We start from the raw sequence: 15,262 nt of genomic DNA, 5'->3' as shown, positions 1-15,262 counted from the left end.
TTTGGTTGTGTGATTCAGAGAGGTGAATTGTGTGTTTGGTTGTGTGGTTCAGAGTGAGGAAGTGTATTTGGATGGTGTACGGCAGCACCACTCTTCTCTACTAATCATATTAAAGTGCTAAAAGTAGCAAGTAAACAACATGGATCAAAAATCCAGACTTGATTCATTAATGTTTCATGTCTCAGAGAGGCCAGCGAGAGGGGTTGCAGTGAGAATGAGTCTCAAACACAGTGGACAAGTGTCTCAGGCACAGTGGACAAGAGTCTCAGACACAGTGGACAAGAGTCTCAGACACAGTGGACAAGAGTCTCGGACACAGTGGACAAGAGTCTCGGACACAGTGGACATGAGTCTCGGACACAGTGGACATGAGTCTCGGACACAGTGGACAAGAGTCTATCCAGGAAACTTTAAGGAGCTTTTCGTGGTCAACCTGCTTTCAGTGAAAACCTGTCACCGTGGTAACTTAAACTCTGTGTGTGTGTGTGTGTGTGTGTGTGTGTGTGTGTGTGTGTGTGTGCTCTGTTGTCTGTTGGCTTAATTACAGTTACTCTAAACCATTGTACCATTGCCCAAGCTCATCTCCTTCATAGGATGTCTGTGCTGTATGGACATGTGCACTTTAAGCTGAAGAGTTTATCTGGACAGTGTCCTCAGACCCCAGTAGAGAACGCCTGTTTGATCTCTGAACATTTACCTAGAAATAAAGGCTGTACATGTATGATTGTGGTTGCTACACGCTGTACATGCTGTACACATGTATTACACATTCATTGAAATACCTGGACCCCATGCTGCATTCCACATCTTCTTTCTATGTCCTGCGTGTGTGTGTGTGTGTATATATATTTGTGTCTACATATTTGTTTTGGTTGTGTGTGTGTGTGCGTGTGCGTGTGCGTGTGTGTGTGTGTGTGTGTGTGTGTGTGTGTGTGTGTGTGTGTGTGTGTGTGTGTGTGTGTGTGTGTGTGTGTGTGTGTGTGAATCTTTTCTGGAGGGGTGTGTGTGTGTGTGTGTGTGTGTATGAATCATTTCGGGTGTGGGTTTGTGTAATAGTGAATGTATGTGTTTTTCAGTTTGATTCCAAGCAGCAAGGTCAGCTGCAATGGAGACCGAAGGTAAGGACAGTAAAAAGAAAGAGAGAGAGAGGGAGGGAGTGTGTGTGTGTGAGAGAGAGAGAAAGAGAGAGAGAGAGAGGTAGAGATATAGAGTGGGTTTGAGTGAGACGAGAAGGATAGAGTGAGAAATAAGGAAGGAGAGAGCGAGGGAGTTAGAAGGAAAGAGAAAGATAGAGAGAGAGAGAGAGAGAGAGAGAGAGAGAGAGAGAGGAGAGAGAAATTTGAGGCCCAATCAATGTGAGCTATTTTAAAAGAAAAGTGAATTAGCTAATGTAGTAGACACTATACAGGCAATTCACCAAGGACATGGCATTCTTTTCCTTACTAAGGCATGATGTGATCTGTGTGCGGGTGTGTGTGTGTGAGCATGCGCGTGTATGTATGTGGTTTGTGCATATAGAAATATTTTTGTAACACCAGTTTTTGCTCTGCAGTCCATAAGTAATAATTTGAAAACAGTCCAGGGTAGAAATCCACAATTCTATCTCGATGGAGCACTACAGTGCTCTGGCGTATTTACGACCAGGACCTGACCCAACCACGACCCTAACCTGTCCTCACCATGGTGCTCTGAAAAAGTGACATGAATGTTTACATGTCCAGGGTGTTGGAATCAGGAAAGTGTGTCAGGCTAAAGCCCTAAAGACCACCTCATCTCTGACACATGGTCCAGTTACGCTAAAACCTCTCCCTGACGGTGCTAAAGGCAAACACCTCTGATGCCTGGCAGACATGGAGACGGATGACACCCAGGGCTGCTGGTGTGTGTGGCTTTAGACACTCCACCGTATGATTGTGTGTGATGGTCATACTCCTGCGTATAGTGTCTCTGCTCACTGCTATAGAAGTTACACAAAGGTATATAGGCTGAGGCTGTTAATAGATTATAGATTCTATCCATATTAAATATACCTATTTATGGCTGTATGCCTTATGTGCTGCACATTTACTGTTCTGTGTATATGTGCATAAGAGAGAGAGAGAGAGAGAGAGAGAGAGAATGAGAGAAAGAGAGAGAGGGCGTGTCTGAATGTGATATCTTGCAGACCTAGCTCAAGCTCCCTGTTACTCTATAGCCCAAAAGGGTTCAGTCAGGTTCAGAAATGAGCTGTGTGAAAGCCTAATTATCCAAATGACTCAGTTCACTCCATGAACCTGTCCAGCGGTCTGGGGTCACGACACAGCCAGCTCACCAGTCAGTTGGCCCTCGTCACTCCAGGGTGACCCTGACACACACACACACACACACACACACACACACACACACACACACACACACACACACAGCTGTGTGTGTGTGTGTGTGTGAGAGAGAGAGAGAGAGAGAGAGAGAGAGGCGGCTGCAGGTTGACTCACTTGTGTCATGGAGATAAATTTGCTGGATGGGTTGGGGATGAATCTCGAAATTGAAAGAACTAGAAACCAGACTGGCTTCACAATGGAAGTGGAATCTGCTCAGAGCAGCAGAATCGAGTTTCTTTTATTCCACAGACGCCCTTTCCCAAACAAACAAACCAAACAGGCTGGACCTCTCTAGTCTTTAACATTATTGTGCTCAGCTGTACCGTGTATTTGAGCATGAGTGTCTGGGGCTGGGGTCCTGCGTCTGTCACCTCATACAAACCACTAGATTGTATGGTAATCAGACAGAACTGGGAGCATGGCCAGAGAAGAGCTCTGCTGCCTGTTGGTTTGTATGGTAATCAGACAGAGCAGAGGTATGCAGCCTGTTGGTTTGTATGGTAATCAGACAGAGCAGGGGTCTGCAGCCTGTTGGTTTGTATGGTAATCAGACAGAGCAGAGGTCTACAGCTTATAGGTTTGTATGGTAATCAGACAGAGCAGAGGTCTACAGCCTTTTGGTTTTTTGGTAATCAGACAGACCAGAGGTCTACAGCCAAACCTCTGCAAACTTCTGCTCTGTCTGATTGCTTCTCCCACCACCTACCGTTGTCAAGAGAGCTGCTCTAATAAATCTTCTCACTCTGCATTCTGAGATTTCTCTCACTGTAAAAAGCACACAAATGCTTGTTGATTTTACTTTTTAATTTAAGTTAATTACACAAAACTGTATGAAATGCAGTTAAATTTACTTGGGTATCCTGCTTCCTGAGGCTTTCATTTAAATTTAGAAAATTATGTAGAATTATTACAGATAGAATATATCCGTGCAGTAGCCAATTAAAGAATGAGGATATATCTGAATTTATTTTTGTTCACGTGTGACCCCTCAGGGTCATTCAGTATAATTTTATGTGGAGGTCAGTCTCACTGCCTGATGTGTTTGTACTTCACTAATTAGTCATTCTAATTACTTCAGGAAAATCTGCTCACTAATTAGCAAGTTGCTTGATTTCTTGTTTGCCTCCATTTGCTGCCTGTTGAAATGTGTGATTACCTCGCAGAAATCATTGTGGGTAGATGTAAAAAATCAAAGCTGTTTTCCGCTGAAGATGCACGTCAGAGAGGTCAGACATTAGGGAGGACTGTGCAATGCTTACGGCTCATTTTACTTAATCAATTACCATTTTCTAAAGTTTGGGCTGGATTTTTTTCGGTTCCTGAATTAGCACATTAGAGAGACTGGCTGTTGTCAGTCTCTCCTGGACAGCTCAGGAGAGACTCTAATCCTACTGCTTGCTAACTGTAGCTTTAAAATCTCCATCCACCTACCACCTGCAGTCCAAAGCTTTTAAAATCTTCATCCACCTAGCAGAATGCTGACCATAGCTTTAACAGCTTCATCCGCTCACCAGCTGCTGAATGCGTATGCTCGAGCGTGCAGTGAATTTGCTGGGTGCTGCTATTTTTAGCTGCTATTTTCCGACACCATTGAGTGATTCATGTGCACATCACACCCCCACCGCGATCCTGCAGCTCAGTAAAGTCTTTGGGAAGGCACTGCATCAAGAGGTCCTGATTGATTTTAAAACCTGCTGGGAACGACCTTCCACGAGCTCCTGCTGTGATTTAGTTCAGCGTGGAGTGCTCATCTCAGATCGGACCCAACCTTTCCGTGAACTCGTCCGACAACCATCAGAGGGGAGAAGATCCGAGGGAAAGGTCCAGAATTAGTCAGCAGTGCGGTCCTGTTAACATGGTGTGAGCAATCACATTCCATAAACTCCATGATCATGTTATCTGGGTCAACCCCTGAAGGTTGAACATGGTGCATGGAAAGCATGGTATATCAATGAAACCTGAAGATACTATACTGTAGCTTGTGTTTCACAGTGCATTACAATGAGAAGGGTTACAGTGAGAAAGGTTACAGAGAGAAGGGTTACAGAGAGAAGGGTTACAATGAAGCAGTTACAGTGAGAAGGATTGCAGTGAGAAGGGTTACAGTGAGAAGGGTTACAATGAAGCAGTTACAGTGAGAAGGATTGCAGTGAGAAGGGTTACAGTGAGAAGGGTTACAATGAAGCAGTTACAGTGAGAAGGATTACAATGAAGAGGTTACAGTGAGAAGGATTACAATGAGAATGTTACAGTGAAGCGGTTACAATGAAGAGGCTACAATGAGAAAGTTACAATGAAGTGGTTACAATGAAAAGGGTTACAATGAAGCAGTTACAATTTAATCTCTTCTTCAGGAAGCCAAAGTAAAATAATTGGAGGCTGAATATTTCTGTCCAATCTGTAACATCGTTGTGGTTGTTTTCTGGTGAAAGAAATGAACCTCACTTAGAATGTGGTGGCGAGTAACTAAAACACTCTAGATAAACTAAAAAAGAACACAAACTCAGTACAAACACAAACCTCAAATTCAACTGAATAAAAGTCCTCAGAGTGATGCACGACATTCTGGCAGTCTTCACAAAGCTCCTTTATGCTCTGTGACAGTGTGACTCTCACGAGTCCAGTGGCAGATCACACACAAGACTCTCCCTGGCAGTGTGTGGGGGACTCCGCCCACTGTGGTGTCAATGCTGATTGGTGGAGTGAGTACTCTGTCACCTAGCACCACCCTGGCGTCTCCGTGGAGCCATGTCGGTCTGTTTCATTCGTCATCTCCACCCGCTAGCGGTGTTGCTCTCAGCAGACTGGGTGCGTCCAGCAGGGGGCAGGATTCTTTGTCACCTGCCTGTGATGCGGTGATTGATGCCATACGGAATGCCATATTTCTTTGGAAATGAATAGCCAGGGTAGCCTTTAGACTCACAGCACCCAAGCAGACAAAAGCATTAACAACATGCTAGACATCAGTCTGGGTTCCTTTCAAGGTTTCTTCCTCATACTCTTAGTGAGTTTTTCCTCACTAGTTTTCTTTGGCGTACTCACTGGGGGCTTGGAATCAGATGTCTGTAAAGCTGCTTTGTATCAATGGTCGTTGTGAAATGCGCTACAAAAAAAAAAATCCTTTGACTTGATACTTCTGTCCTCAGTACAAATTGTTCTACTTGTTGGCAGCCATTGGAAACCCCTCTCAACAGAACGAGGCAGTTTTGCTAATTAGTTGCGTAGCAGTTTTTCATTCGTGATGTATCTTACTGCAAACTGCCTGACTTTGCACTGACCCCTGTTATGCTATCGTATCATTTTAAGACGTGGGATAAGATCCTCTAGTCTGTTTGCCAGCTGCATTTGTCTGTGCCTGTCTCAGGGTAAACAGTGCCTGATTTGGGGTTAACAGTGACTATCTCTGTATCAACAGCACCTGTCTCTGGATTAACAGTGCCTGTCTCTGGATTAACAGTGCCTGTCTGTGGATTAACAGTGCCTGTCTAGGGCTTAACAATGTATTAGTCATTGATAATGTGATTGATAAATCACTGACTGATAAGCTGTGAAGCTGCATTCTGAGTTGTAATGTAGTGTAAATGACAACAACCCCCCGACACTAAAACCTTGGTCCTGTTGGTCATTGTCCTTTATTTGTTTGTCTGATTTTCTTTGTGTTTGTGTGGAGTCAAACGCAATGGCGAAGTGTACCAGTCCGTGTTCATGTGGACTTGCCTCACGTTACTTGTCTCTCTCTCTCTTTCTCTTCTCTCTCCCTCTCTCTCTCTCTCTCTCTCTCTCTCTCTCTCTCTCTCTCTCTCTCTCGTGCTGTCTCTGTTTTCCGTTAACTCCGTAAAGGTTAGTCCAGTGGGAGCAGAGGATGAGAACAAACTGGCGGTAGGTGGAGTCTGCGTCCGTGTGTGTCTTCACGTCTACATGTTTGTTTGTTTGTTTGTTTTTTGTTATGCATCTTTTGAGCGCCATGGAGGGGCCGTTTTCTATCCGCTTAGGGTCAAAGGTCCATCGTATGGCATGCTCGACCCCTGACCCTGAGTCATGTCATGAAAATAAGGTCAACCTCCCTGCCTTTCCTGTTGTGGAGAGCATCAGTGCCTGGTGGTCATGTCATTATCATGATTATGAGTATCTTCATATGTTTTATTACAGTACATATACATTGTAAACTAAGTGCTCCCGTGCCTGCATGAGTGGGTGTTCTCCGGTCGACTGCTTGGATCATTGATTGGTTCATATTGTTCTTTGGTGCGCATCCGACAGCCTGTTAAAGACAGCCCTGCAGGGGCAGTGGGATACCCCCCCACCGTGACCGTCCTCCCACAGAGACAGCCATATAGACACACTGGGATACCCCCCCACCGTGACCGTCCTCCCACAGAGACAGCCATATAGACACACTGGGAAACCCCTGAAGACTGTCCTCCCACAGAGACATGGTGTCAAACCTCAGTGGGGTATGAGGACAGGGGAGTAGGGGTTTAATATTAGTGATAATATTAATCTACCTTTTCTATGTTTGAATTGAGTAGTTGTCACTATGCTTACTGTTTAACATTTCTCTTGTAAGTCATATTATGTTGATCCCGGAAATGAGGATTTTCAAGCATCTCAGATTGAAGGAAAAACACAAGATGAAGTAAAAACTGGCAATGTGACTGAGTTGGAAGCAGACCGCTACTGTGCTTGGTGTGGATTATATGCTGGGAGTGTAATCTGTATGTAGCAGCTCAGTGTTCTTGTACATCACCCATTGAAAAACATGATAGAAGTATTCTGGTCATCTTTTTTTTTTTATTTCAATTTAAAAGGCAACACCAATGAAACTACAAAAAGATATATATGTAATTTGGCAGCTGGTTTTGTATTGTTTTGATGGTTTATGACTATAAACAGGGGAAGTGTCTCTGTAAATCTCAGAAAAGATGCTTCTGAATGTCTTAGGGTTAAAGTCATTTAACCAGATTAGCATGGTATATCAGTGAGTGTATTTACCCAGATTAGCATGGTAAATCCATGAGTGTATTTACCCAGATTAGCATGGTAAATCAGTGGGCATATTTACCCAGATTAGCAAGATAAATCAGTGGGCATATTTACACAGATTAGCATGGGATATTCGTGAGTGTATTTACACATATAGGCATGGGGTATCAGTGAACGTATTGTTCTTTCTCTTAACTGTATCAGAAGTGCCAAAACATGAATCAGAGACACAGGTGTTGTAGCAAGTTGTGACTAGCTGGTTTAACGTATTGTAGGTACTTCATGTAGATGGATAGGTTAAATCAACCATGTCATCCAGGCTGCCCTGTTTTCCCTAAAACAAAGATTAGTATTGTTGATAAAACAGTGAAGATATATTTATATTTGTTAGTTATATTTGTAACTTGTTCCACAGGAACTAAACTCTCCTAGATGGTGGCTCATACGTCCATGAATAAAGAACTAATGGGTGAGCCCGGTTCTGACGCACCGTGGCGATTAACCCAACTCAAGAGGTGCAGAGCCAAGCAAGTCAGAGCCACGAGGCCGTTGTTGTTGCTATTTAAATTGTCTGTGTTTACCTGTGATGCACATAATATCCATGCGTACGCACACGCACGTGCACACACACACACACACACACACACACACACACACACACACACACACACACACACACACACACACACACACACACACACACACACACACACAATAACACCTGCATGAGCCCCACACAGCTAACTCCTCCTCATTGTTTGGACATGTTGCTATGATGATGATGATGCCCTGCCAGTCTCAGCCCTCGAGCTCCTCCCCATATCAGCAACACCAATGGTGGAGATGCATTTTTGTTTTTGTTTGATTGACTTGCCTCTTATCCTATTGTAGGCCAAGCCCCGACTCCAGAGGGGAGGGAGCTCCGCCTCCCTGCACAACAGCCTGATGAGAAACAGCATCTTCCAGCTGATGATCCACACACTAGACCCACTTAGTGAAGGTAATGTATACACACACACACACACATACACACACACACACAGACACACTCGTGTGCACATGTACATATGCAAGCTGTTATTGCCCCAGTGATGAGCACAGAATAAATGTTTAATTATGTGTATGGGAGGGGCTGATTTAGTTTGTATTTGAACATGTGAACTGACCGTATACTCAAAATGAAAACCACAGTTATGATGAGTCTGTGTGAAGGTATCAGCATTCAGTCATACATTCGGATTTATTTTACTGAGGATTACGCACTGTTTCTTTTTAATGTCCAAAGTTTACAGTTCAGTAGCGTATATAGGTCAAAAATAAATACCTGTTTTTAAAGAATTGCATGGGTTGTGTTACATTTTACGATTTTGTGTGATGTGGTAGACAGTGTACCATAAATGACACACTGTTTATGTGAAGATTTGATCCATGTGTATTAGATTGTGCCCTGTGAATAATCTTCAGTATGTTGTCACAGATCTAAATTCTGTATGACATCTTGGAAACAAATGTTTAATAAAAGAATGTCATGTTTCATTTTCGTATCTGAAGGTTTAACTACAGCCTTGACGATTCGCTCTGCACAGACACAAACATGAAACTGGAGTGTGTTTACAGTCTTATGTTCACTAAGTTATTAAAAATGTTTTTTACCTCCAAAGATCACCTATAACTCAAGTAGAGTTATCTGTCCCTCCTTAAATACATCTAGAACACAGGCAGTGTTATCCATGCCTCCTTAAGTATGACTAGAAGCAGGAGAAATGAATGTGTCTCCAGGGGCATGTAGTGCGGTGTTTGTGAGTGACATTGGTGTGAATGTGCATTGAGATCTCGGCGCCAGTCTTTAGAACCAGCCATTTAAAAGGCCCTGCATGTGTCAGTCTCATACATAATTGTACAGTATGAAGTCTGATACAGCCTTTTCTTAGTTAAAACCTTCCAGCTGCTAAAAATAAACTCCCAGCTCTCTGACTTTAAAAGATGCTATACAGAAACTTTCTACTGCTCTGAGGTTAGTCCTCGCATCTGTTAATCCAACACAAAAGGTCGTAGGTGTCTGTTCTGGTCGAGGCAGACTGTTAGCATTCCCACACTATGAAACGCTCACAGTTCACCCAGTGTGACACAACGTCCAGCGCTTATGCCAGTTCCTGCTGAACACACCCGACAGTCTTCAGGTGCTTCTGAGCTGTGAACTGCTTGTTATCCACAGCTGTTATCAACTTTCTTACTCTTTTCCTGTTTCTCCCCTTGTCTTCTTTTCTGTCTGTCTGTGTCCTCAGAATTTGCTGATTCTGGTGAGTGAAACATTTTCTAAACCCCCCACCCCCACCCCACCCACCGCCATACCTCTCCTGCCTGTCCTCTCTCTGACACACGGAGACTTGCGCACATGTCTGTCCTCACCAGTAATCAACAATAACGACTCTCATTTTACTTCTGTTTGAATTGTTTGTTTGCTTGATTTGTTTTGTTTATTTATTTTTTGTTTGTCTCCCTTCCTTCGGTGTATTGCCTGCTAGGGTTTGCCTGGATGTCATTTTGACTGTTTGGGTTTGCTTGCCTGGTGTGTGTGTGTGTGTGGGGGGGGGTCTAATCTATTTCTTTCTCTTTGTCATTAGCCATTTTGCTAACAGCCTGTATCTCTCCACCAATAGCTGTTCACAATTATTTAACCCCTTACCAGTCTGTTCTTCAGTCTGTGTGTGGTTGAAAGTGGAAAGTGTGGTTGAAAGTTTGTGAAAGTTTCCTTGTGTAGTTTAGATCAGTAATCTGTAGACATGTCATTCATGGGAGAGTTGCTAGAAGGAAGCCTGTGCTCTCTTAACCAGAATCTCCTGCCATCAGTCAGGAAGTTGAAGTTAGGACGGAAATGGATTTTCTAACAAGACAACGGCCCAAAACAATTCAGCAAAACTACCAAGGAATGGGTTAAAAGAAAAGATTTGTATTCTGGATTGGCCCAGTCAACGTCTGGACCTCAATCCTGTAGAAATGCTGTGGAAGACGTGAAGCGGGTGGTGCACACCAGATGTTCCTCCAACCTCTCTCAACTGGTGGAGATCTGCAAGGAGGAGTGGGCAGAAATCACAAAAAGTAGACGTGAGACACTCGATTGTGTTTTCAGAAGACATTTGGTTGGTGTAGCAGTTGCAGAAAGAGGTGCCATAAGATACTAACTAAAAAGCTTCACAAACTTCTGAACTTGGCAGATTTTCAGTTTTCGGAGAGAAAAATGACGTTTTATTCTGTGTCCCATATTTTGAAGGTTCAGCTTTACAAATTGAGATTTGGATGTTTATTTCATAAGAATATTTTTATTATTTGTAGAAAACAATGACCATGTTTGGATTTTTCACACACACAGCAGCACTGTATATATAGATTGCAATGTGTCATGTGGACTGTATCAATGAATCTCCCTGCTATTTGGATAGTAATGTGATGTATGTTACTGTGATGGGTTCCCCTTTAAGACAGGTAATGGGGTAACGGGGTAAAGGGATGACGGGGTGATGGGGTAATGGGGTTATGGATAATGACGGGTGATGAAGGGAACACCTGTTAGACCAGAGGTTCATCTGGAGATTTCTCTGAAGCTACTAGGACACTATGTCATTTGTGCTATTTAACTTTGTACTATTTAAAAAATTAATTTACAGTTAAATTAATGGATTGGCCTAAAAAACAAATTGAAAAACATGGAAAAAATGTCAAGAAACATCATTATCTGAAAAATATGTTCAAACTTTGTTACATAAGCATTTCACCTTGTCAAACTTTCTGACAAGGATATGGCAAAGAATAGCCTTTTTCTACATTCTGATTTTTATGGGCACGACACAGAGGTTTAGAACAAACTGTTCAGTCAATATTCATTTCTTGCTATTGTGTGCACACCACTGCAGTTACTTCTGTTTATGAATTGACTGGAAGCAGATTTTAGCAAGCGATTTAGGGGCGGGGCTATAGATGGTGAATCATCACATGGAACAACCTACTGTCTGTTTCCACGACAAACGTAGAACACAGCAACCTAATTAGCACACAAAAGAACTAGCTAAGTATATGTTTCTCCTTAGCCACTGCAATTACTTTAATCTCCATTAATCCATTTACATTTCAGTTGTTCACCAGCGTAGAACTCTCTGTCTGAGCTGGAGTCCTTTTGCTTAATAAGGTTTCATATGTCATGCCCATGAGGCCAATACTAATGTGACAGTAAATATGCACATGTGTGATCTGAATGGGTATCACAGTATGACTCTCACAGGTCGTCATAGCTCTTCCTAAAGCTGTTCAACCCCACTCTTCCCGAAGCTGTTCGGCTAGAACTTCCTTCCAGCTTTCTGATCAGTCTGTGCTCTACCCAGACTGCTTTCCTCTGTGATTCCCACAAGAGTCTGCTGACGCTGACACCCAGACGTCCGTGAGATCTGGAGAAGGCCTCTCAAACGGAGACGAGCGCTTCGAAAGCAGACATGCTGTCAGCAAAGCTTTACCAACAGAGCCACAAAGCTATCAGCAAACTCCCAGGGACTTCACGTAAAAAATATATATATTATTTTGATATGCCTTCTGTATCAGAAGAGTCTCTGTTTCCACCAGCTGTGATCTGTGGTGTACGCATCAAATTCCTCTGAGTAAGAATGCGGCACTGGGTTTAGCTTACCAGATCTGGGGTGTTATTGTCCTTGTTGCCCTCTGCTGGGGGGTAGCTCCTCCACCCCCTCTACTGTCCCTTGTCCTGCTCCCAAAAGCACTGAATTTCAGGGCTCAGGCTAGGCTTCTGTATCAAGCCGCTCGACCAGGTGTGTTGGGACGGGTGTGCTGGGACGGGTGTGCTGGGACGGGTGTGCTGGGACGGGTGTGTTGGGACAGGTGTGTTGGGACAGGGGTTCCGACTCCTGTTGCAGGACCCTGTTACCTGGACAGCTTCAGGCTTTCCTTGCTCTGGTGCACACACACACACACTGCACCACACACTCTGCTGTGGTACACACACCCACACACACACACACACACACACACACACACGCTCCCTGCTCTGGTGTGCCTTACCCAGCTGGTTAAGGGTTTCTTAATGACTGATGAGCTGGGTTGGGGCAGATGTGAGACTGTCAGGTCCCTGGAGTCCTTGGAGTCAAAAAGCCTCAGAGACAAATATGTGCAGGTTATAGTGTCCTAGCCAGAGCTGGAGAAAGCCAACCTACAGCCTGACATGAAGCTTCCTCTGGACTGAGGAACAGGACAAGCAGGGTTGTGATGTGTTCCACACACATTCAAAAAGCTGAGGAACCCAGTCATTGGGATAGAGGTCTGATATTAGCATACACACGCTCTCTCACACACAGATACGTACTGTTATCTACCTGCATCAGCAAAGGAAGAATAGGATTCCTCCTGCAGCCACAACAAAGGACATCACAAAACACAAGAGAAAGAGGGATTCTTTTTTGTTTGAGGTCTTTCTGTTGAATAGTGTATATTGAGCTTTGACCTTCCTGGACAATGCAGCCGTAGTCTTTTGTGATCACCATTGTGTTTTGTAATGTCTTTTGTTGTGGCTGTAGGACCCCCACGTACACATACACATACACGAGTGTGTATTGTGTTTTGAGTGTGTATATATATAAACAGTAATCAGTATGATAAAGTAAACAGTATGATAAATTTCTAGACTCTTTCATTACATAATCACATCTACACAGAGTGGTTTAAAAACACACACACACACACACACACACACACACACACACACACACACACACACACACACACACACACACACACACACACACACACACATTGCACTTCCTGGCTGAATCAATGTTAAAAGCTCTGTAGCCCTGGATAGCCAGGGACTGTGACTCTGCTGGTCAATCTGCAAGGTCATCAGCAGCACTGCATAACAAGCACAACATAGAGCACACACACACTAGTACACCCCCCCCCCCACACACACACACACAAACACACACACACACACACAAACACACACACACAAACACACACAGACACACACACACAGTACTGCATGATGATTCTGTTTTCATGTTCTTTTACATCTGGGTAACAGTGTATATGACACTGTTCTTCCTAACTAAGGGCTAAGTGCTCTTCAACTTCGTGTGTGTCACTGAGTAGAGCCGTGTGCTGGCACAGGGAGGCGGGGCTTGCTGCTCGGGGAGGCGGGACCCTGGAGAGTAAGCACTGCATGCCGGCCTGTGAGGCTTCGGCTCAGTGAGGCCCTTGTCTGGGGCTTTGGTATGTGGCGTTAGCTTATAGACCGATGTACCCTGGGAACCATGTCACACGGATCAGGGAGGTGGCTTATGCCTTTCCCTTACTGTGAGTGTGTGTGTGTGTGTGTGTGTGTGTGTGTGTGTGTGTGTGTGTGTGTGTGTGTGTGTGTGTGTGTGTGTGCGTGCGCGCTATCATGTGCATGCATGTGGGAGTGTGCATGGATGTCCATGTACAGTTGTGTGTGAATACATGCATGTGTGCATGCATGCGTGTGCCAGCGTGTGCGTGTGTTTGCACACGCGTGCTACCTTACACCTGTCTCTGTGTGTGATGTTGTAGAACTGGGGACTTATGGCAAGCTAAAATATTATCACTCAATGACTGAAGAAGGTAAGATCCTCTCTGTGGAATCTGCCATTCTTGTTCTCCACACGCCTTCCTCTGTGTGTGAGTGTGTGTGTGTGTGTGTGTGAGGGAGAATATTCTTTTTTGCACCATCGCTTGTGTGATCTCTCTTGGGAAGGTTCCTCTGAGTGAAGCACCCATGTTGTCATCACCTTCCTCATGACCTTCTTCATCTTCTCCCTTTGTCCGGGTTTGTTTGTTTTTCTTTTGTTTGTGTTGTGGTTTTCTTCTCACGTGTCTGCTTGTCTTTTCACCCTCGAGTGTTTAAACGGAAATGCACACACAATAAACCTTTACCTAATTTTAGTTAAAAATATGTTCACATTGTGTTAGAGGAACACAGGCCACACACACACAGATCTGCACATCACAGTGGTGCTGATGCAGGGAACTGTGAGTCATTCTGAGTTATCCAATAGCAGCAATACAGAGCTAATGTAATAATAACATATCTCTCTCTCTCTCTCTCTCTTACACACACACACTCTCCCTTTCTCTCTCATTCACTCACCCACTCTCTCTGTCTCTCTTTCTCTCTTTCTCTCACACCCCCCACCCCCATTCCCCCGAGCTAATCTAATAATAACAGCTCTGAGACGTTTGGTTACTGCTGAATTGCTTTGGTCTCTTTGAGGATGAGTTAGACTCACATCAGAGACCCAGGATGACTGATCGGCTTGTACGCGGCCTCTCATGCTGAATTCAGAGAGGAGGAGCTAGCCTGCATTAGCGCCGGTGGCTAAACGTACCTCCCTCCTCCTACTTTGATGTTGCCCTAATGGAGTTACGTTTCCCTGCTGATCTCCATACAGAAGGATGGGCCTTGCACTGCGTGACCTGGGGCTTCTGTGCCTCGTCATACCTGTTGCATCTCTGTGGACACGACCTTGCCGGCCTCTGGAGCTCAGCTACCACATGAGGCCTCTGACAGCAAGGTCATTCCTGTTAATGGGCCACGTGACGTAAAGGTCACGTGATACAGACGTGTATGTGAGCGGGGATTAGAGTGTCCGCCCTGGCCCGTTGCCGATAGCAGCAGACAGCCGGGTGGGCAGAGAGTCAGTCGTAATGATTTTATCGAGAAGGTCATACAGTGATGGAATCAGGACATGCACTGTCCAAGAAAACACCAGCATCAGAACGTACAGCTGATCACACCAGTCAATGGAAATGTGTTAATGCAGTGACGAGAACACACACTCTTCTACACTCACACAGTGGTGATCAGACACACACACACACACACACACACACACACACACACA

At 44.4% G+C, this 15,262-nt stretch overlaps 1 protein-coding gene across 8 annotated transcripts in view; it reads left to right on the top strand.

The window, feature by feature from the left end:
- Window positions 1-15,262, top strand: part of LOC143497217 (sodium/potassium/calcium exchanger 2-like) — a 43,369-nt gene that overhangs the window by 16,439 nt on the left and 11,668 nt on the right. For 3 of the 8 annotated variants that reach the window (XM_076993086.1, XM_076993087.1, XM_076993092.1), the window contains 4 exons: window positions 6,201-6,239; window positions 8,235-8,343; window positions 9,629-9,643; window positions 13,932-13,982. In XM_076993086.1, coding sequence (XP_076849201.1) covers window positions 6,201-6,239; window positions 8,235-8,343; window positions 9,629-9,643; window positions 13,932-13,982 — 214 coding nt within the window. The remainder of the gene's footprint in view (window positions 1-6,200; window positions 6,240-8,234; window positions 8,344-9,628; window positions 9,644-13,931; window positions 13,983-15,262) is intronic. The other 5 variants (XM_076993093.1, XM_076993089.1, XM_076993094.1 and 2 more) reach the window with 3 other exon arrangements.

The sequence above is a fragment of the Brachyhypopomus gauderio genome, unplaced genomic scaffold (assembly GCF_052324685.1).
Source record: "Brachyhypopomus gauderio isolate BG-103 unplaced genomic scaffold, BGAUD_0.2 sc103, whole genome shotgun sequence".
NCBI lineage: Eukaryota > Metazoa > Chordata > Actinopteri > Gymnotiformes > Hypopomidae > Brachyhypopomus > Brachyhypopomus gauderio.
The sequence above is the reverse complement of the archived record's forward strand: the minus strand, read 5'-3'. Positions and strand labels throughout refer to the sequence as shown.